The sequence below is a fragment of the Pygocentrus nattereri genome, chromosome 21 (genome assembly GCF_015220715.1).
Source record: "Pygocentrus nattereri isolate fPygNat1 chromosome 21, fPygNat1.pri, whole genome shotgun sequence".
Taxonomy (NCBI): domain Eukaryota; kingdom Metazoa; phylum Chordata; class Actinopteri; order Characiformes; family Serrasalmidae; genus Pygocentrus; species Pygocentrus nattereri.
The window spans coordinates 30,348,032-30,370,009 of NC_051231.1; the positions used below are offsets into that span (position 1 = coordinate 30,348,032).

Sequence of the window (21,978 nt, forward strand, 5' to 3'; positions counted from 1 at the left end):
TCGGGATGTAGACCAACCGGTAAACAGAGAGCTTCGCCTTATGGCTCAGCTCCCTCTTCACCACTGCAGTCTGGTACAGTGACGGCATTACTGCCGCCGCCTGTCCCAGCCTGCGGCCAATATCACAATCTCTCTTTCCATCACTCCTGAACAAGGAGTTTCATCAACTCCTCCACCTGGGGCAGGTCCTCCCCCTTATCTGGAGAGGGCATACCATCCTTTTCTAGGCTTTCCTTTACTTACAGTTGTACACAAATATTTGAGCTTCCCTGGTCAAATGACATGTTTTGCTAATTTGCTAATCCATCCTCTACAGAGAAGAAACACATTTTAAATATTAAACTAGAAAATAAATATAAAATACATTTGCCTTAACCTTTGTTTTTGTCTTTTGCTGAGTATGCTCAATTCAGCAGATAAACAGTTAGGGGTGCCCTAACTTTTGCATACAACTGTATATCTGCCCATTTAGCCTGCAGCAGTTAAGCCCCACCCATTCCTGCTTGAGGTATACCCCGCAGTTCAATACTGGTTTTAACAAACCCTGATCCACTCATCATTTCCCCCCTGGGGGAATCCCCAGCGCCTTCTTAAGGGATGTTAGATGTGCCCTCGGAGGGGCAGGTGTCAACTTTAGCATTCAGCATTCCTGAAGCATTTCCCTTTTCAGACTCAAAAATAATGGTGTACAAAGTTGTTAATAAGCTGTAGCGATAAACTACTTTAAATTGTGTAACGTTTCAAAACCATAACATTCAATTTGCTGGACTCATCCACGTCTTTATGGACCTGCTTTGTGCACTGGTGGGCAGTCATGTTGGAACAGGAAGGGGCCGTCCCCAAACTGTTCCCACAAAGTTGGGAGCACGAAATTGTCCAAAATCGCTTGATGCTGAAGCTTTAAGAGTTCCTTTCACTGGAACTAAGGGGCCGAGCCCAACTCCTGAAAAACAACCCCACACCATGATCCCCCCTCCACCAAACTTTACACTCGGCACAATGCAGTCAGACAAGTACCGTCTCCTGGCAACCGTCAAACCCAGACTCCGATTTGTCGAATGCCAGACGGAGAAGCGTGATTGGTCACTCCAGAGAACACGTCTCCACTGCTCTAGAGTCCAGTGTCAGCGCTTTACACCACTGCATTCAACGCTTTGCATTGCGCTTTATTTACACTTTATTCAAGTGTTTACTTGTTAATAATTTGTGGCAAACAAAATAAATAATCCATACATTTACATTTTTTTAGATCATGATCTTTACATGTCAAATAAATGCAACAACAACATTTAGACATCACCTTATTAAATAAGATAAATGGGTTTCAATAGCCACGGTTTTTCAGGCCTAAAGGGTTAAATATTCACTGAACTACTGAATTTGCTCTGATAAGAAGTTGCTCTAGTTTCTCTGCCCTCTGTTCACCTGAATATTTATTGTAATGTCTTTGTGTTTCATTTCTATTGATATTAAACCCATTACAGTCCTTTGAAATATGAGGCATATGCCTTTGCTATGGTTCTCATTGAAAAAGTATTAAATGTTCTCACAAAAATGGCTGAGTCTGTGTTCTTGATGCAGTGTTCTTGGAGACCACTCAAAACAGCCATTAACTACATAGAAGCAATGCTTCTATTTAGAACTATGAGTTCTATATAGAACCAATTCATGCTTAAATGGTTCTCTGCATGGTGAAATGGTTCTGCTGATGGAGAAAGTGCTGTACATGGTTCTATAAAGCACTAAACTTGTTCTTCTATTGTTACAAGCTTGACATCATAGCAACAGCAGACCCCTCTTTGGTGCTATATAGAACCATTTTCAAAAAGGAACCATATACAAAATATCCTCCATCAGTCTGAAGAACCATTTCACCATGCGAAGCGCTATTAGCCCTCTATTGCATGAATTATTGCTTAAACACGATAATAAAAATGAATGTGTCTTTAAAATGTAAAATTCCTTAAATAATGGAAATATTAAATACATATATACGATTCATTTTTAAAGTGGGGTATTTGGTAAACTGTTGCCATATGGCAACAATGCGCAATTGCACCATAAAACCTACAAAAAGCACCATAAAATCTAGTTTTTCTCATTTTTGAGGTTCTTTTCATTGAAAACAAGACCAAAGAAATCCAACTTATTCTTAGTGAAACGTACGACCCAATATTTACAAATACTGAAAATGAATACAATTTTAATTGGTATTTGGAATATATGGTAATAACAACATCATAAGAATTCCTGGTCATGTGATGCCACAAATTATTAATCCTTTTTAAAGTAAAAGACTTTTTTTTTTTTTTTTTAAGACGCTTCACTGTGGGTTTGCAGTAATACTGCCACCGTCAGGTGAAAGGAGAAACTGCAGTATTGGCTGACTAATCTAAAAAGGTTTTTCAGTGTTTATGGCAGTGTATTCCAGACATTTTTCCAATTCACATGCAAATTTGAATATGCTAATTGAATAATTTACACATTTTAGCATCAGGAAAAATGCAGGAAACATGTTGTCGCTCTAGGAAAAAAACTCCAGAATGGTAAGGCAAGAAAAATCATTCTTAACTTTCAATGCAAGTTAATGCAAAGATATTTAATTCCAGCATTTCTATTGGTCGATTTATCTTCACACATTGTAAAGATCAGTTTTTATTTTAAAATTACGTCAAAAAGTGAAAAACTGCAAAGATGGAGACAAGATGTTTTGTTTATACAGCAAATAAAATTAACAGCAGGCTCAAGAACTTATTATGAATAGATAGTTTCAGTATTTATTGTGTCCATTCTGCGTCTACTTTATTCCAGCTTCCGTTCTTTTCAGGAGACTCACTTTCAGTTCCTGCAGACACGCCTCCAAAGCTCAGTCTTAGAAGCTGGTTGAACATTTCCTGAAGTAATCAAACCCATTCAGTGGTGTTGAGGTCTGGACTCTGGGGCGGTCAGTCCATCGTTCAGCTTCTTTGTTTGGTCTGTCCGTCTCCTTTTCTCAGTGAGGTTCTTCTTGAACAGCTACACGTCCTTTCAGACCCACAGCGCTGAGTGGTCTTCTCCCAGTGGAAGGATGGACAGAAACACCTGTGGATGTTTTCAGATCTGAAGCAGCTTGATCTTCTCCTCTCTCTCAGAGATCAAAGCTTTCAGTGCTGTTTATCTGATGGGGGCAGTTTTAATGGTTTACCAGGTCTTCCAGGTGGTTGTTAGGAGGCCCGTTTTCTTATTTTGTGGGCTCCAGTTTTGGAAACTTCTGTTTTTTCACTTATTTTCAGGCATTTTGATTAAACAGACAGAGTTTACTGTTTTGATTCTAGAACTCTTGAGCACTGTTGACATTAATATTCTGTTTGTGTGTCTTCTGTTTTTTTCCACTTGGCATCCCCAACCTTGAGAGCAGTGTGTCAGGACAGCACTGAAGCGTTTGACAGAGATAACCTCAACTGCTGTCTGTCCATCCTGCTGCGGGTGACTTGCGTGTGTGTGTGTATGTGTGTGAGTGGGTGTGTGACTGAGCTGCATCACACTGCATTTTTCTCAGACAGACACCAGCCGGGAAAAGTGACACGTTCAACGCTGCTGGCTCTGAGTGGATCCCTGATAACACAGAGGGAAAGCAAGGCCATATATTTCTGTCTCTCTATTCATCCACCTCTTTCTGTCTCTTTTCAAGTAGCATAACAAGGGCCTAGAACCTTGTGGTTGCTGTCTCAACCAAGTTGGTGCTCTAATGAAAACAAATGGGGTGAAGTACAGTACTGTGAAAAAACCAGAGACCCCACTTCTTTTACTTTATTTCCAGTCAAAATAGCCAATAACTACAAGTCATTGATTTTTCAGGAAATATTTTGGAAGAGATTAGATATAAGATAATACACTTGCATAAAGAACAAAAAGGTTAAAGTGAGAAAACTAGGAGTTTCCTAAACTGGAAATAGAGCAAATGTGGCTCCTAAACACCACCTGGAAGACCTGGTAAACCACCAGAACCGTCCCCATCAGATAAACAGCACTTAAAGCTTCCATCTCAGAGAGAGCTCCAGATCTGAGAACATCCACAGGTGTTTCTGTCCATCTGTCCATCCTTCTGCTGTGAGAAGACCACTCATCAAGAAGAACCTCACTGAGAAAAGGAGACGGACACATCAAACAAACAAGCTGATGGACTGACCACCCCAGAGTCCAGACCTCAACACCACTGAATGGGTTTGATTACTTCAGAAAATGAAGTTTCTAAGACTGAACATTGTCTGCAGAAGGACTGAAAGTGAAAAGAATGGAAGCTGTAATAAAGGAAACAGGTGGACGTACTAAAAACGCACTTAAATTTTTGTCCTCTGCTTTTTTGTGATGTTGAAAAATGACCTGTAGTTATTGGCCATTTCAACTGGAAATTAAAGAAATGACTTTTGGAAGCACTGTTTATTTTAAAAGTTGTATTCTAGCCTGAAGCCAGCATTTAATGTTATTGGTTGTTTTATATAATATTGTGTAGCTCAGCCTTGGGATGATATTAAAACAACAAACCATCTCATCCTTGATTTTCTATGACAACATGCTGCACAGTCCAGTTGTTGGTCAGACAGTCACATGTTATCACTATGCCGTTGGTAGCACGACCGGTCAGGCAGACTAATGAGAGAGAGAGAGAGAGAGAGAGAGCACTGAGACAGATGGACAGATAGAGAGAGACACAGAGAGTGAAGGGATCCAGATGGATGTAGAGGTATGATACTTTGACCCCGTGCAGGACTCTGTGTGCTCTTACGCTGACTGAGAACGGAGAGCCCAGTGACGCACTACGGTGACTGGTACCGTCCCGCTTTCAACATGAAAGGCCCATCTGTTTCCACGGCTACCGCGCCAGCCGGCATCCCACACAGCCGCATCACGGCTTCAGCAGGCTCCAGACTGAGCCAGAGAAGTTAAAAAGAATCCCCGCTCTCCACAGGCGAGCACGAACAGCGCAGAGATGAAAAACGCACAAACATTTGGCCGGAAATGTTCTCAGAGCAAGAAGCCAAAAAGCAATGAAATCATCCCTCAAATCTGCAGGATTCCACTGAGGAGTACGGAGGCTGATTGGAAACAGGAGAACACTTCATTTCATCAACACTGACTCTGTTCAGTGCACTCCTAAAAATTAAGTTGCCATCAAGGGCTCTTCAGAGTGATGCCTTAGAACAGCGGTCGGCAACATGTGACTCTTTTACTGCCCTGTTGTGGCTCCACAGCAGAATTAGATCTTTAGGTAAAAATAAAATAATCCTCCTTTACAGTAAAATAAAGCTCTGCTGATCCTTCAACACAGTTTAACAGTAAATGATCTTAAACACTGGAGTTAATGTAGAACTGCTGATTCACCCTTTAACCTGGAAGATTGGCATGCAAACTGCTGGTCACCGTAGCAACACAGACAACAACCTCGCCTAGCTAGCAGCTGACGAAATAGCAAAGAGATAGATTTAAGTTGATAATAAGTGATACTTTTTTGATCCCACAACTGTGGAAATTCCACCCCTGCATTTAACCCATCCATGAAGTGAAACACCACATACACACTAGGGGGCAGTGAGCACACTCGCCCAGAGCAGTGGACAGCCCTATCCATGGCACCCGGGGAGCAGTTGGGGGTTAGGTGTCTTGCTCAAGGACACCTCAGTCATGGACTGTCGGCCCTGGGGATCGAACCACCAACCTTCCGGTCACAGGGCCAGATCCCTAACCTCCAGCCCACAACTGCCCCACAACTAATTAGGAGGAGAATGGATTTATTTGTGTTTACAATCCCTCCAGCTGATTTCCTGATACGTTTAATCTGCAGTGAGAAACTGTCAAACACTAAAAAGGTCGTGAAGCTGAAGTCACTTCTCATTTGCCAGCCCTTTGTTCGAATTTTCCAATTTCACCTTAAATGGTGTAGCAGTTGCATTCTGGCACCTCAGGCACCATTTAAGGTGGAACGGGAAAATTAGAACAATTAGCTGGCGAATGAGAAGTGACTTCATTTACATTTACATTTACAGCATTTAGCAGACGTTCTTATCCAGAGGGACTTACAAGAAGTGCTTTGTCCATCTAAAGTATCATTGCTTGTTACCAATAGGCTAGAGAAAGCCAGTCCTGAGCTCAGATACTGCTAGAAACAAAAAGTCACTGTTGATACCCAGAGAAAAGGAACAGAGTTGAACACAGAGCAGTGCAATACAATACATTACAATACAATACACTACAATCCATAAATGCAATACAATACATTACAATCAATACTTAATTCAGCTCATTTAAGTGCCCTATAAAGAGACGGTCTTCAGTATGAGTTTGAAGACAGCAAGAGACTCTGCTGTACGGACAGGCAGTGGGAGTTCATTCCACCTTCTGGGTGCCAGTACAGAGTGTTGATGCTCGTCTTCCACGCGCTTTGAAGGATGGTGGGTCAAGCCGAGCTGTACTCAAAATTCAAAGGGCTCGTGAAAATTGAGCATTGAGAGACATTTTACTAGAAACTGCTCTACTTTTGCGGAAAAGTTTCCTGCCAGAGATGCGAGAAAATCAGCTATAGCTGAGCTAAAACTTAAAGCAGAGCTTTGTTAGCCTAAACTAGTACATCGGTACACACTGAGACAGATTTAGAGCCAAGACGGTAAAAGGTTACGTTAATAAAACTGACATAAAATGCTGTGGCTTCTAAGGTGGTTTGATTTTTGTTGAATGGCTCTTCTTAGCACTTGACACTGCCTTAGAAGAACCCTGTTTGATTCACTAAAGAGACTTTCAATGGATGGTTTTTCAAAGAATAATTATTTGGTAGTGAGATATGCAAGAAAACCCTTTCTCTCCACAGTGTAAAGGCTCTATGCCAGTTGAAGGTCTGTCCTAGAACCATGGGTCCCAACCAGAGACCTTTTAGGACATTTTTAAGAGCAAAACCTATTTATTGTCAGATTCCTGAACAGATTCATTATCAGATCTGAATACCTCTTTATTACTTATTATTATCAAACTTGTTTTAGCCAAACAAGACAAACTAGGGGGTCCCACAGACTAGTGGACTTTGCTGCTGGCAATGATGCTTAAAGCTTGATGTCAACTAGTCTGTGATTACTTGATTATGAACATTAACGCCTTAGAGAAGATAACAGGTGAGGAGCCTGATGATTCTGGGGTCTGTACCTCTAGGCTCCCAAAGGCTAGCAATGCAAGGGGTTGCTGGAAAAAGCTCATCATGCTCTACTGACCTGTAGAGTTGGACTTCATTCTAACATTTCTTTGCTGATCAACAGTGCTTCAAATGTCAGATATGGAATGTCATTATCTCCGGTTTCTGAAGACTACAGCAAAAATGCTTCATTGAAGAGGGGGTTTAACACCCTATAATCCTGCAAAGTTCAAAGTCAGTTACTCTTGTTTTTGCCGGGTTACGGTGCTCTAAAATTTCTCTGGCTCTCTGGACCTGCTGCAGGCAGACATCTCAGCAAGACCACCTAGAGTGCACCTGAGTCGGTGTGAAATTTGTGAGATTGCAGGGTGTGTATCTCCAGTTCCCTGAAGGCTAGCAGTCTGATCCAGGGCTCCTCCTGGAGATCTACTTTTCTGCAGAGTTTAGGTCTAACCAGCATCTAACAGGTAACACTCTCCTTCACCTAACACTAATGCTTCTGTTCCAGCCAATCAGGGACTTATGAAGAAACTAACTACCTGGAGCAAGTGTGGCAGGTTGTGGTTGAAACAAGACTCCGCAGGAAGGTGGATCTCCAGAGAAGGAAACATTCAACGCATGTAAGTGGAATGTGTTTTCAGTATCTGCATACAGTTACAGCCTTAAATTCTCACAAGTCCAAAAAATCTTGTGGTGCTGACCTCAAAAATCAAAACAGCTGCAAAATAAAACCTTTTGTTGCTTGTTTTAAAGGCTTAATCAAGTGTGTTTGTGCATGATTCTAGCGGCAAATCATTCGAGAAACCTGCTCAACCTGCATGCGTGGCTGCTACACCGCTAAACCTTTGGGCGATGATGAGCCAATCTGGGGCTGTATTGGACAGAATTGGTATCGGAAAGAAAAGTTTTGTTAGACTCGGGTTGGGTTCAGATAAAAACCTTGATCATGTGGTTTAGATTGGGTTGAGATCAATTTTGCTGGGCTTGGATCATGTTTGGAGTCAAAAACTGGGTTGGGTTCAGACAAATTTTGTCTGGCTTGGGTTTGGTTCAAATTCAAATTTTTATAATATGATTCAGATCAGGCTGAGTTTGAAAATTTTTTTGGGCTCAGGTTCTGACTCAAAATTGGATAACGTATTTCACATTGGGTTGAGTTAAGACAAAATTTTGTTAGACTCGGGTCCGGTCCAATCTCAAACTTTTATAATGTGATTCAGATCAGGCTGGATTTGGGCAATTTTTGAAGGTTAAATCAGGTTTACACTAGAGTTTTGGATCAGGTTGGATTCACACAAAACCTTGTCGGGCTTGGATCAAGTTCAGACTTGATGGTGCGGTTTGGATCGGGGGATGGTTCAGACAAAATTTTGTTAGGCTTAGGTGCAGAATCAAAGCTTTATAAAAAACAAATTTTTGTTGAGCTCACATCAAGTTTGGACTCAAAACCTGATGACGTGATTTGGGCTGAACTTGATCAATGCTGCATTGAGGCTTGGAGCAAAATTTCTGGCCTGATTAAAGGTCTAGTAGTAGTAGCAGGCAAGTGTAGTAGTGCTATGATAGTAAATTTAACATTGAGGAAAAAAGTGGCTGGTTAAAAACGTCAAATTTGGGCATGTACACCACCCTGCACACTATACAAAGGTAGACAACCGATGACGGTTCAGCAAAACTAAGCTTGCTTAGTCCTGTTTTTAAGAGTGCTTGCAGACTTCGATCTGATACTCCACCTAATTTCATTGGCTCTGAACTCAAAAACAATGCAGATAGATGGTAAAAGTTCATGTCTGGTTTATATCTGCTGATGCTGTTTTGTGTTTCGCCACCCGGTGAACACCACATGCAGGTATTGCTTATTAGCATTCTCTCTGACTCAAAGCTCAGCGGAGCGCTCCACGTGAGTGACCTCCACGCACAAACACAGACTTTTAGCTGTCAATACTAAAACAATAGCATCTTTCTAATGAGAGTAACTGTATGAATAATCCTCTGTAAAAACTTGCTGCCTTTTGAAGACCACATCAGCGTCCAGCTGCCTGGCAGGCTGTCCCTGCCTGTGTGGTCCAGTGCTGCCCTAAAGGACACGATTCTGCCATGCATATTTCTGCATGCCATTATTATTCTCGATACTATGAATGCACAAAGCTGTTTTTTTTTGTGTGCAAAAGAAATATGGTAATTTATTCTGTCACCTTGCGGACGAAGAGGAGAGCAAGGGCGAGTTGAAAGGAACAGTGCTAAGCGGCTATCGATTGGTTGGCATTATCAGCGCCAGTCTCAACAAACGCACGCCTGCAGAATCTGCCAAACTTTCATGCATACAGACAGTAGCCCAGACAACATTTGGCCTCTCCAATTAGCACAATAAGTTGACAAGAACACATTCAAAGAAACAATAACATATCTTGGCTTAAAGCATTGCTACCAGCAATGATAATTAGAGCTAGGGCTTCTGTCTGGCCCATAAATGTCAAAACGAGGAAAAAAAACGAGGCAAAAAAAAAAAAAACACTCCTATGATAAAGGTAAATTCTGCTTGCCCCCCCCCCATTGATTCTACTATGTTAGCAGTAAACCGTTCTAGATTAGACACAAACTTTCGAAGCTTGTAAAGACATAACATATGCTTTATTTAAAGCTTGTAACAGGGATTTACATACATTTCACCTCATATGTTATAGTTTAAGAGTGATTCTTTCAGCAAAGAGTCCCACTGCCTCTGTTTTCTATTCCTAACAACTAACTGAAAGATGCTTAGACTTTGGCTCGTGTTCACAGTCAGTGACGTATCTAGAACTTCCAGAAGAACTATAGTGATATTCTCACAAAATTGTTGCAGCTCACCAAAACTTATTTATGATTGATTTCACTGTCACTTTCTATTTATGTTAGTGGTTCATCTGCTGTGTATGGCCTTCAGTTCAGCTCCTGAAGCCCTAACCAATGGGAGAGCTCTCTTGATCATATCTACCTAGATACTATGGAGAAAATAGCCTGACTGGGCAGTTTTCTGTAGAGCATTTTAATGTAAGTTAATCTTAAAATAATATAATAAAAGCATTGCCACAATACTTGCAGAGTTGTAATACAATAAGAATGTGGATTCTATTAAGTAAAAATTTACAGACCTGTACAGGTTGTGTATCTTATAGTCCCTTAGAACTCCACCTTGCTGGTGAGCAGTTAGAGACTGTAGCCCATCTGTATGCGTGTGAGGGGTCACACTGCCAGGAGTGGGTGCATTTTCTGGTTGCATAATTATTCTGTAAAGCTTGTCTAACTTTGCTTTAGCTTCTTTGAAAGAATGTATTCATAGGCAGAACATGAATAGATCAGTGATATGTCAGTGTATTAGAGCTGTAAGGAAGGTCTTTCTAATAAAGTGAGCGGAAGTGCAAGGGAGTGGTTTCTAATAAAGTGGTCAGCCTGTAGAAACACAAGTGAAGTGTTTCTAATAAAGTGGCCAGTAAGTGGAAGTAAAAGGTATGTTTCTAATAAAGCAGGCTGCTGGTGGAAGTGCAAGGTAGGTGTTTCTAATAAAGCGGACAGTGAGTGAAAGTACAGGGTAGGGGTTTCTAATAAAGCGGCCAGTGAGTGGAAACACAAGGTAGGAGTTTCCAATAAAGCGGCCAGGTAGTGGACATACAGGGTAGGGGTTTCTAATAAAGTGGCCAGTGAGTGGAAACACAAGGTAGGAGTTTCCAATAAAGAGGCCAGGTAGTGGACATACAGGCTAGGGGTTTCTAATAAAGCGGCCAGTGAGTGGAAACACAAGGTAGGAGTTTCCAATAAAGAGGCCAGGTAGTGGACATACAGGCTAGGGGTTTCTAATAAAGCGGCCAGTGAGTGGAAACACAAGGTAGGAGTTTCCAATAAAGAGGCCAGGTAGTGGACATACAGAGTAGGGGTTTCTAATAAAGTGACCAGCAAGCACAGACTCTGTATCTTTCACCATTCACTGTCGATGAGACCTGGTGTTGTATGTGTTTCCATCTCAGTGCATGTTCTGTTGGGGTGGTAGCTTTTGTTTGCTCTGTGTGTTTCTCCTCTAAGGGGGTTGTCACTCTCAAAACAGCCACACAGTGTGCCAATCTCACCCACGCACACACTCAAATATAGAACAGACACCATCGCACACACTCACACCCAATATAGTTCAGCCACCCACCATCATCGCCCCCCATAAAGGGTCTATATCAGGGAAAATAATATTAAATAAAAGTTGAATTTGATATAGTATGTATGCATTTGTTAAAGTTTCGAAACATACCAATTACTTCTCAGTCCATATATGGAAGTTGTACTGCAAAAACAGCCCATTCTGAATTCAAGATTTTTGTGATGTCGCAAAAAGCAACACACATATTTCAATGAATGAGGCACAATACCAGACAGCCAATCAGAACAGTGCTCATTTGCATATATAAGTCTTAAAGACACAGTAACAAAACAACCAGTTTAATTCTAAAGGATATACATTATTAGTGAACTTCAGCAATAAAGAGAATATAATACAAGAAAAATGTGAGATGGGCCCTTTAATACACTGTCGCACCTCGTTTCCACATAAATTACATACATCAACACTAATTTGTCTTCCAGTTTACTTACTTTAAGCAGTAATTGGGTTGATGTGATGTAATTTATTGATGTGGAAGCACTGCACACATTCGTCCAGCCTGAACTCCAAACACTTTTTTCAGTGTCTGCACTAAGAAAATCCCTCTGCTCCATTAAACACCCACTAACAGAGGCTTCATAGCATCATTTAATGAACGCTAATACGTCCCTTTTCCTTCCCTCTCACTACCCAGATGGCATTCAGTGGGGGAAAGGTGTGAAGAAGCTCCTAAAATGGCTGGGATGTGTTTTTTTGCCATGTGCCGTGTGTTTTATATTCATGCTCATTGGCGTCATGTTTGTTCGGGGCTCCTGCCAGGCCGTGTCTCTGATGCCAGTGGGCCGACTGAGCTCCAGACAGCCCGAAGGCTCCTCTTGGCTTTCTTTCCCCAGCGAAGGACAGGTGGCCTGGGCTTTGCCAAACAGCGATCCCCCAGGCACCCCGAGGCCCCCCGCAGCCCCTCACAGATGGAGGAAGCAGCTCGAGGAACCGCTCTGATTCACCCGCTGCTGACGGAGTCAGCTGGAGCACGAACTACAGGCAGGAGACTTGCTGGTTTTGAAAGCACTTGAAGCGTTTAAGAGATTATTGATGCCTTACAGTCATATGCAAAAGTTGCCCTGGTCAAGTGATGTTTTGTTGATTTTGTAAGTAAAAATAAATGAAAACATCCTCTACAGCGACAAATATCTGCACATTTTAATAAAGCTAACGTATTTGAAAGAAATGCGTTACTATTCAAAAGTTTGGAGGTGCTTCTCATACTGATTTTTCTTGTTTTACGTGTAAGGCATCTGGTAGAAGTTCTTTTCCAGAGTGACTTAATTATGTTACTGAGGTAGCTGAACGCAGTATTAGGAGTCTTGCCCAAGGTCTCGTATTGGTGTAGAGCAGGATGTCTGCTGAACCCCAAGTTGCGGTGTGGAGAGAAGTAATGTTATCCACTGTGCTATATCTTATACAGTAAGGCTTTGTTATAACTTTGCATACAATAACACTGCATAACTTACTTATACACTGCTAGAAATAAAGGTTCTGTGCAAGTTTTCGTTCTACAACATTTTCGTTCATCAAGGTACAAACAATGTAAATGTTCCCTCAAAGGTACAGCAGTGGTTTTTAAGGTCCAACTGTGTGCCTTAAATACCTTTTTCCAGGTGAAAAGTATGTATTTCTACCTTTTCATAACCTAATAAAGGGGTGTGTGGAGTCAGTACAGCTTAGAAAATATAATTTCAGTGGATTATGGTTCAGTTATGTTCCCTGACTAAAAGTACTGAGATGTACCCTTGAAGGTACCACCCCAGCGACAGTTTAGGACCTTTATTTCTGAAAGTGCACTTTAGAGATGATGACCATCTATTTGGCCATACCATATTAAAAAGTAGCTTACTAGCTTGCCAATAGGGGTGGTTCTAGTGGGAGATGCTGTGGTTGGAGGAGTAAGATGCACCACAGAAGAGTTTTTGCTCAATATTAGTAAGTTTCCGTCTCGGCCCACTGCCCACAAAAGTACACAGACCGTCTGATGTTAACCGCACACTAAAATCACCACTCTCAGAAACTCAGCTCTCATAGGGTATTTAAACTGTGTCTGGTGTTTTAGTCTACCACTCACTATATTCTATGTCTCGTGGTATCTTGTAATTTCATCTTCTTCCTCCTTCTGATTCTAATTAAATACTAATGATCTCTTCCATAACTATGTTTTATCAATGGTCTTTAAGGCACTTTGAGCTGCCACCAGCATGAACAGTGCTATGTAAATAAAATTATCATTATTATTGTTATTATTATTATTATTTTTCAGTTTTTCATATAATTTGAAAATACTAGTCACGCTTTACATTGTTTGTAAAATTCATGACGAATGGCCTAAAAGAAACGGCCCAAAATGACCTTCTACTGTAAAGTTATGAAGGTAAAGTTATAAAGTTTTGGAGATACAAGGTTTTCTTCCAACAGCAGTGATATATTTGTCAAAACAAATACTACTAGCAAGCAGTTGCATCTCTACTCACCAATAAGGGTTCGTCACAGAGCCAGGAAAGAGTCATGCTACCTCATTTTAAGAAGTTATTCCAGACTCTGGTTTGAAGCCATTGATAGCAAGTAAACAAGATAACCTCATGCCTATGACAGTTGGTACACCACAAGCACCAGCCTGCTTTAATTCTGAGTACATCACGTTGAATGGTCTCTGATTGGTTTAGGATATCAGTCAAACAACGCTTTTCTATTAGTGAAAGTGAGCCTGTATTACAGTGAAGTCTTATGCAGCTTGCAGTGGAGCTGGTTTCCACTCTCGAAAATACTTTTTAGTTTACCAGAAAAACTAGTTTATGTTCTATCCTCCTGCATGTTTGATCATTACAATTTCATCACCGTTGTATTTCAGGTAATCCTTGACTAGTTGACTACTGTCCACAGCGCCCACTAGTGGATTTAGTGTATGCAACTCCTTACGTGTATAAACTGCCATTCAAAAGTTTGATCTCAATGCTTTAAATAATAAAAAATTAATCAAGTGGTCTTCAAAACTTAAGGTCAGAACCTTGGCAAAACATAATTGTAGCATTTATTTATCATTTCTCAACTTGATATATGGAAAAAAACATCTACAAATGACTTGTGGTATGAAGTTTCTGCAATCGTTATCAAATTTTTAATTTCTACATTGTGCAAGTTATTAATGCATTTGTTAAATTACAAAGGTTGGCAAGTGATTCCAACTTTTTGACCGTCAAACATTTTGGCAGCCACCAGCTTTTATCAAAAGTTTTTGTCCCCTAAATTTATTAATAAACTATGAAACTATTAACTATTAAACTAAACTATCAATTTCATTAAAACTGCATTTTGACTGTTAATCTTATTCGAATTTCAATTTTTTTTCCGTAATTTGATTAATAAACTATTAAGCTAACTATTAATCTAAGCTATTAGTTGACTGAAGGTGCGGGAATCCAAACTCTTGTCCACATGTCAGCTTTTTACAGAATTTGACTGGACAACCAGATGGACCACACAAGAACTGCCCGCATGAAGACGTGTGGCCATTTTTTAGTTGTACATAAAGCTGTGGTATGTCAAATGTCAAGGAACTGTCAGCTTAAACAGTGAAGCTGCAAGAGTTGCAGTAGTTTTGATTAGAGCACTGACCACCACTTGTCAGTAAAGCAGTAATTGCTATTCAGAGGGTGCGGTCACTGGTGAATGTGGGTGAACCAGTAACTTGCACTAAATAAATTTTATTCCAAAATTGACTGATTGTAACTGAAAGTAATTTAAATCTATATGTAAAAGTAACTGTATGCAATCAATTATAACGTGCTGTCTGTCTGAACCCATGCTAGAGTCAACTGATCATGCAGTAACTTGTGTTGCAGCAAAAACTTGGTCCCACAGTAACCACACTGGAATAAGACTAATGGCCTTAGAAGCCTTTCAACAGTGTATTGTAGTGTATAATATTCTTATCTTTACAGCTACACTATGTAGGATTTAGGGATTTGGAGACCTCTCTGGTGGAAATGTGTAATTGCACCAACATAGGGAGAAACATTTTGTAATGTGAGTTGTGTTTCGGCCCCCTTCCCTGAGCGGATGAACCCGATAATTGAAAAAAAAATTCAAAGAGAACTCAGTCAAAACTTGCGAGGATCTTCCAAGGATGTGAGTGAATTATCTACTATTGTCATCAGTATAATGTTGGTTCTGCATTTAAGATCTGAACATGGAGTCGGAACTTCTTTGGGAGGCTGTGGTTATGACTTTAATAGGTAAAGACAGAAACCCTGGTCCGAGAAACTCTCGTGAAATCCAAGTTTCAAATGATTATTTCAGCCTTTACAATGTGACTCTTTAACAATATTTGTTTTGGACCATTCATCGTGAACCAAAGTCAATGTAAAGGGCAGCTGGTGTTTTTGAATGAAAAATAAATTATATGAGAGATGATGTAGTTCTCTTATCACTTTTATTTCCATTGTAAGACGATCCTGGACATTTTGAAAAGCTGTCTTGGGAATGGCAATTAGTTCTCCGTGGAAAAATGCTGGTCAGTGGCTCTAACTAAATCTACTGTAACTGTTGCAGCTGCATAAAAATTCGAAGCCTTGCACTTCCAGCGAGCTGACAGCTTCCTGACATTTAACATTCCACTGCTTCTTGCATAAGAAAACAACATAACAAATCCTCATGTGGCCGAAGGTTGTCCAGGTGAACTCGGGCAAAAAGCTGACACATGCTTCCCTCCGCAGCAGTGGCCACCAAAAGCTGACATGTTTCTCCTGTGAGCGTTGCACCATCAGCGCCTGAAATCGCAGCAGCTGAAGGAATTATTAAGCATCTAGTCCTGTGGAACAGTCAGTGGGAGCGTAATTAGTGCTCGGCCGTTTCTCTGGCACTGACAGCCTAAAGGAACAGGGATGGTAATTAAGCATGCTTACACCCGCAGCCCCTGTGTTCTCCACTGCAATGCACAGCAGCTTGTATGTAGAATGCTCTAATGCTGGCAGACCTGTGGGGGTTTAGACTGAAAGTACCAATCAATGATCGCCAAAAGTTCTTTAATGAAACCATGCAGGACTTCCAACAACAACAAAGCTGTAAATTGCACTCAAATGTTTAGCGTCTAAACAGGGACAAATGTAACTAGCATCATTCTGGTCTTTTCATGTGTTAGCTGACCGCTCAGTATTCTCTAATACTTTATGTTTGGAGGCATGGGCATTGCTAGGCCAAGTTTAAGGGGGTTTTAGTCCCTCCTAAATGTTATTTAGCCCTCCTTCCTGAGTTACTAGTCTAAACTGTTTATAGTTTATTGTTGTTCACAATATACTGTCATAGTAGGGTGCAACCTAGGTGAGGCACTGCTGCTGCTGCTCTAATACAGCACTGCCTCTGCTGTATTAGCAGAGATTGACTAATGTGACATTCAGCCAATTACATCAGACCTCATGTTGTAAGCCAATCATATATCATATATTGAATAAAAGCTCAGTAAAATAAACATTCGTCCTTATTCAAAATCTGTAATATCCAGAGTGAAACAGGGTAAAACAGAATAAATATCCACCTACAATATGGATTAGTGGCAAAGTATGGTCAGTATAGCTGGATATCTGTTTTACTTGGTTGCTTGTTAACTCCATCTGGCTAACTTTGGGTTTGAGTGAGGTAAAGAAAAGAGGCTAGGCTAATACTGCCATTAGCTAATTGGCTGGCAAGCCAACTAGTTTAACCTCATTTAGAGAGTGTGAACGAACAAGAGGGATAGAAATAACGCTCTTTATATTCTTTGTTTTTCAGATTTCTCTTCAGTATTTGGAAAGAATAACAGCGGCATTTGCCATATATTGTTGTTTACAGTAAGTTAATGTCAATGAAAAGGACGAGGCTGAAGCTGCTTCCTATTCGGCAGATTCTTGACTTCAACTTTGTGTGAAAAGGTCATCGTAGCAGTTTTATAGCCTTCAATTTTTCAACCGGTAGATGGAAAATAAAAAGTCAGCAGTTCCAGATGAAAAGATTTTTTTTCCTAGTTAAAAAAAAAGATTAAATTGATATATCTCATTATTCCCTGGAGTTCTTGTAAATCTGAGCTAAATAAAATGAATGTATTACTTCGCACAGGAGGAGGTGGAGCGAAAGGAGCTGAAGGAGACTAAAAGGACTGAAGCATCAGATCTGACGGGGGTTGGAGTTGAGGGAGAGCTGTATAAGCTTTCCGTTAAAATGAATGCTGAAATTAATTGAACTTAACTGAACAAAACAATATTTGTCATCGTGTCCATGAAGTTCTGTCACCTGGCTAATCAAGCATGCCTACAGAGGAAAAAGAGATTGCAGCATCTGAGACTGATCTATAATCTGTTTGAATAGTATATTTAGGCCCTTGTAGCTTATCGTAAAGAGAGGAGAGAGAGCGTTGCTTGACGTCAGTACACTTGCTTGATCTGTTCCTGTTGTAAGTGGATGGATATTGTATTTGTTATACTGGCTCTGGGCTTAATACAAACTGTGAAGAGGCAGATCTCTGTGGAGCTAATAATCATTTGTTGATATACTTGACCTTTTTTCTGTCTGTTGCTACTCTACTAGTTGCATTATAATCATTTTGGGGACCATGCCCCCAGACCCCCCCTAGTACAGGCTTAGCCCCCGTATCCCCGTATGAACCTCTAGTGATGCCCTGGCTTGGAGGTGAATGCTAATCACTCGTCGGGGAGCACCAGAATTTTCCAGCTATCCTCAGTCAACTAACCAGCTAGTTTGTACAAATATTGCTGTCTGTAAGCTTTGCTTTAGAACCCTGTGCTGCCTTGCTTTCTGTTGTTAACCATATATCCCTAGTTTGCCAACTAGCAAGCGAACAGAGTCAAGTGATACAGTTGTATCAACAGTCAGGTACAACAGATGGAGTTAGTTTGCTACCTAAAACCCATCAAATCAAATGTTATAGTTACTGCACGGTGTTGCCATATGGCAACAATTACTTTTTCACCATTTTTACTAAAAAACAGTAATTATAAAATCTGTGTTTTCCTATTTAATTGTGGAAAAAGGCCTTTTACTTTGAAAGGACAAATGCTGCATGACATCACATGACCAGGTATTTTTGTTATGATGTTGTTATAACCATACATTCCAAATACCAGTTGAAATTGTATACATTTTTTATTGTATTAATTAACTATTTGCAAATACTGGGTCATACATTTCACTAAGTGTAAGTTGGGTTTGTTTGTGCTTATTTCCAATAAAATGATAAAAGGATGTTTTTAGAGAAAAATCAGATTTTATGGTGCTATTTTTAAATATATTTCATGGTGCTATGTTACGATTGTGCTTTGTTGCCAAATGGCAACAATTTACTAAGTAACCCACTTCATTTTTAAGAATAATTTTTTCCACATACTTCCATTATTTAAGCAATTTCAAATGACAAAAACACATGAAACATTTTATTATGTTTAAGTAGGTATGGTTTTGTCTTCCTTTTTTGGGGGGGATTTTAAAAGGGAATTATGTCAGGTCAGTGATTTCTGGGCAAGTTTTGCTGCTGTAGTTGACACTTGTGTTCACTCAGTCCCTCAATCATTCAACTAAGTGGGCCTTAAAATGCCGTTGGGGTTTTTTCCAAGGGGAAATGCCAAGAACAAGTGGGCGAGGCCTGTTATGACCAGTATTGAAATGGGTGGCAAGTTGGAATTTGATCTTGAATGTACAAGACTTGGACACTTGCAGTTAAGTGTGTCTATTACCTGAGCTATTCTAGGAAAATATGTATTTGAAGGTAGCCTGTTATAAAGTAAAACCATTCTTAACACTTGGTCAACACAATACACCCCCCGTCTACCTGTATGGAAACGTCACTGTACGAGCCTCCGATCACTCCCGATATAGCCAGCGGCACCTCGTCCGGAACTGGGTTGGAACCATCGGGACAGATGAAGCCAGGCTGGTGCACTCTGGTGAGCGATGCCCGCACGAACTCCAGCGACTGCTCCAGTGCGTACGTGTCCTTGGAGCAGGTGTCCAGGATGTGTGCCCCCAGCTTGATGCCTGGTAAAATGTGATTATCTTGGTTGATCTCATCCAGTGCCAGCAGCATGGCCTCTAACCGCTGGATCCCTCGCTGCTCATTGATTTTCCCACAGTCCTGCATCCCCTCGCCCTTCTCGTGCACAGGGAACAGGCCACCAATCACCAAGTCACCCTCCATCACAATCTCACGTTTGGTGCCAGGCAGGGCAGGGAGGTACCTGGGACTGGGCTGGATCTGGGGTGGTAGGAGCAGTAGAAAGGCCACCAGGGGGAGCCATAGAAATGGGATATTTTGGTGGGGAATCCCAGCCATGTTGGGGGAGATGGAGATGCTAGGTGCACCCTTTAAGAAACCTTTGTATATTTAGAAGTGTTGGATTTCATGAGCAGGTGAGGTTTCCATTGAATGTTGTTGCATCTTGTTGGGCTGTCAAGGACCTGGAGGGGGGAAATATTAGAGAAAATGTGAGGGAAAAACTAAACTCCAGTCAACTTACGTCAACTCAGCTCAACTCCACATATCTCAACTCAACTCAGTTCAACACTCAACTCCACATACTGATTTGGTTTTGTTATTGGTGTTTTTTTTTTGTTGACTGTCCTCTTGGTTTTTGGGTGCTGTCTTCTTGGCCAGGGATCGCTTCCAAAGGTTATTTTTTTCTCACTGTGACTACCCTCATTAAATTAACATAAAATAAAATGAATTTTAAAATCTCAACCCAAAGCTCAAATGAACTTTTCATAACACACTTCAACTCAACTCTTTGTCACTCGATACAACTCATCTCGCTGCAGCTCCGCTCAACTGAACACAACTCAAAACAACTTAACTCAGTTTTTCTCATCTCATCACAATTCCCATCAACTCTATTCCACTCACCTCAGTGCAACTCAACTCATCACAGCTAAGCTGAACACAACTCAACTCAGTTCTGCTCTGCTTTAGTCATCATTTATTAGCTCAGCTCTGCTCAGCTCAGCTCAGCTCAGCTCAGCTCAACTCAACTCAACTCAGTTCAAGTTAGTTTAGCTCAGCTCTAATTGATTCACTCAATTCAATTCAGTTCAGCTCAGCTCTGATCAACTCAACTCAGGTAAGCTCAGTTCTGCTCAGTTCTGCTCTTCTCAACTTAACTCAACTCAACTCAACTCAAGCTAGATCAGCTCAGTTCATCTCTACTCTGCTCCACTCAACTCAATTCAGCTCAGCTCAGCTCTGGTCAACTCAACCAAGACCATGTTAGCTAAGCACAGCTCTAATCTGATTCACTTCAGTTCAACTCATCTCTGATCGACTCAACTCTGCTGTGCTCAAGTCAAGTCATTTCATCTGATATCATCTCAACTTAAGTTAGATCAGCTCTGCTCTGCTCTGCTCAACTCAATTCCACTCAACTCAGCTGTCAGTCCACTTCAATTCCAGTACATAATCTTAAAAATAAAGGTCTCTAACAGGTTCTTCAATTTTCTTTGGATTCTAGGAAAAATACTTGAATCAAACAGAGACAAACTGGAGACAAACTAAGAAGCTTGCAAAAGTGTTCTAAGGGTGTTGGAGTGCATTACCATAAAATGTCCTTCTACGAAGGAGATCTGATCGTTTGAGCAGTGATGTTCCACCACCAGTCAAACTTCTTTGATTAAAAACAGACTGACCTTATCAGACTGACATTCTTTAGTAAAGAAAATGGTTCTGTATAGAGCCATGAACACTCAAATAACTCTTTGCTTGATTAAAAGGTTCTTTGGATTGATAGAAAAGGTGCATGAATGTTCTACAGATGGTTCTATACAGAACCTTTCTGAAAAGGGTTGCATGTAGCAGCCAAATAGGTTCTTATTTTGTACAAGCTTGATACTATAACAATAGAAGTGGGTGTTTTTGGGTGTTATCTAGTACGATTTTCACATTCTTCATTGCTCTGAATGACCTTTTCACAATGAACCCTTTATTCATGTATAGGGTTCTTTGAGCATTCACGGTTCTATATAGAACCACTTTCTTTACTTACGAACCCTTGAAGCACCACCTTTTTAAGAGTGTGTATGTTAGAAAATGGGTGGATGCTCTCATTGTTGGAGAACAGGGTAATTGTGATAATAGTGTAATATTTCCAAATCCAAATATTTCAAAATATTTTCAACTCTTTGTTTGATTCAACTCCAAGTGAGGACTGCTAATCAAATACAGATTAACACCATAACACGTCCAATATTTCTACTGCATTTAAAACACCATGTTCGGCAAATGTTACATGCACATTGTATAGGCCACATTCTGAGACCAAACCTCTAATTTAGATGCTGTTTTAGAAATGTCAACTATAATTTATTATTCATATATAATATTTGCATTCGAAGCAGCCCCGTTTCTCCCTTGCAAACTCCCACAGTTAGTCTAATGAAGCAACATTTCTCACATTTATTAGGGTGTTCTTCCTTTACTTCTGTTACCATGGAAACTAGAGGACGTGTGGAAGTTGGGGAAACGAGGTACTGAGATAAAGGTAAGCAGTATATAGCAATTAATTTGAATCTTTCATCTTGCCAGAACAAACAGTGCACATTAGAACAAAGAGTTAATTTTGATAAGCGAATGAAATAGAGTTTGCTCTGCCAAATAAACGTGGAAGTAAAAAGTTCTGAG

General features: G+C 40.5%; 1 protein-coding gene across 2 annotated transcripts in view; it reads right to left on the bottom strand.

The window, feature by feature from the left end:
• Positions 1-21,978, bottom strand: part of grm2b (glutamate receptor, metabotropic 2b) — a 56,217-nt gene that overhangs the window by 22,062 nt on the left and 12,177 nt on the right. For both annotated transcript variants that reach the window (XM_017711100.2, XM_017711093.2), the window contains exon 2: positions 19,144-19,769. In XM_017711100.2, coding sequence (XP_017566589.1) covers positions 19,144-19,644 — 501 coding nt within the window. In that variant the 5' untranslated portion in view covers positions 19,645-19,769. The remainder of the gene's footprint in view (positions 1-19,143; positions 19,770-21,978) is intronic.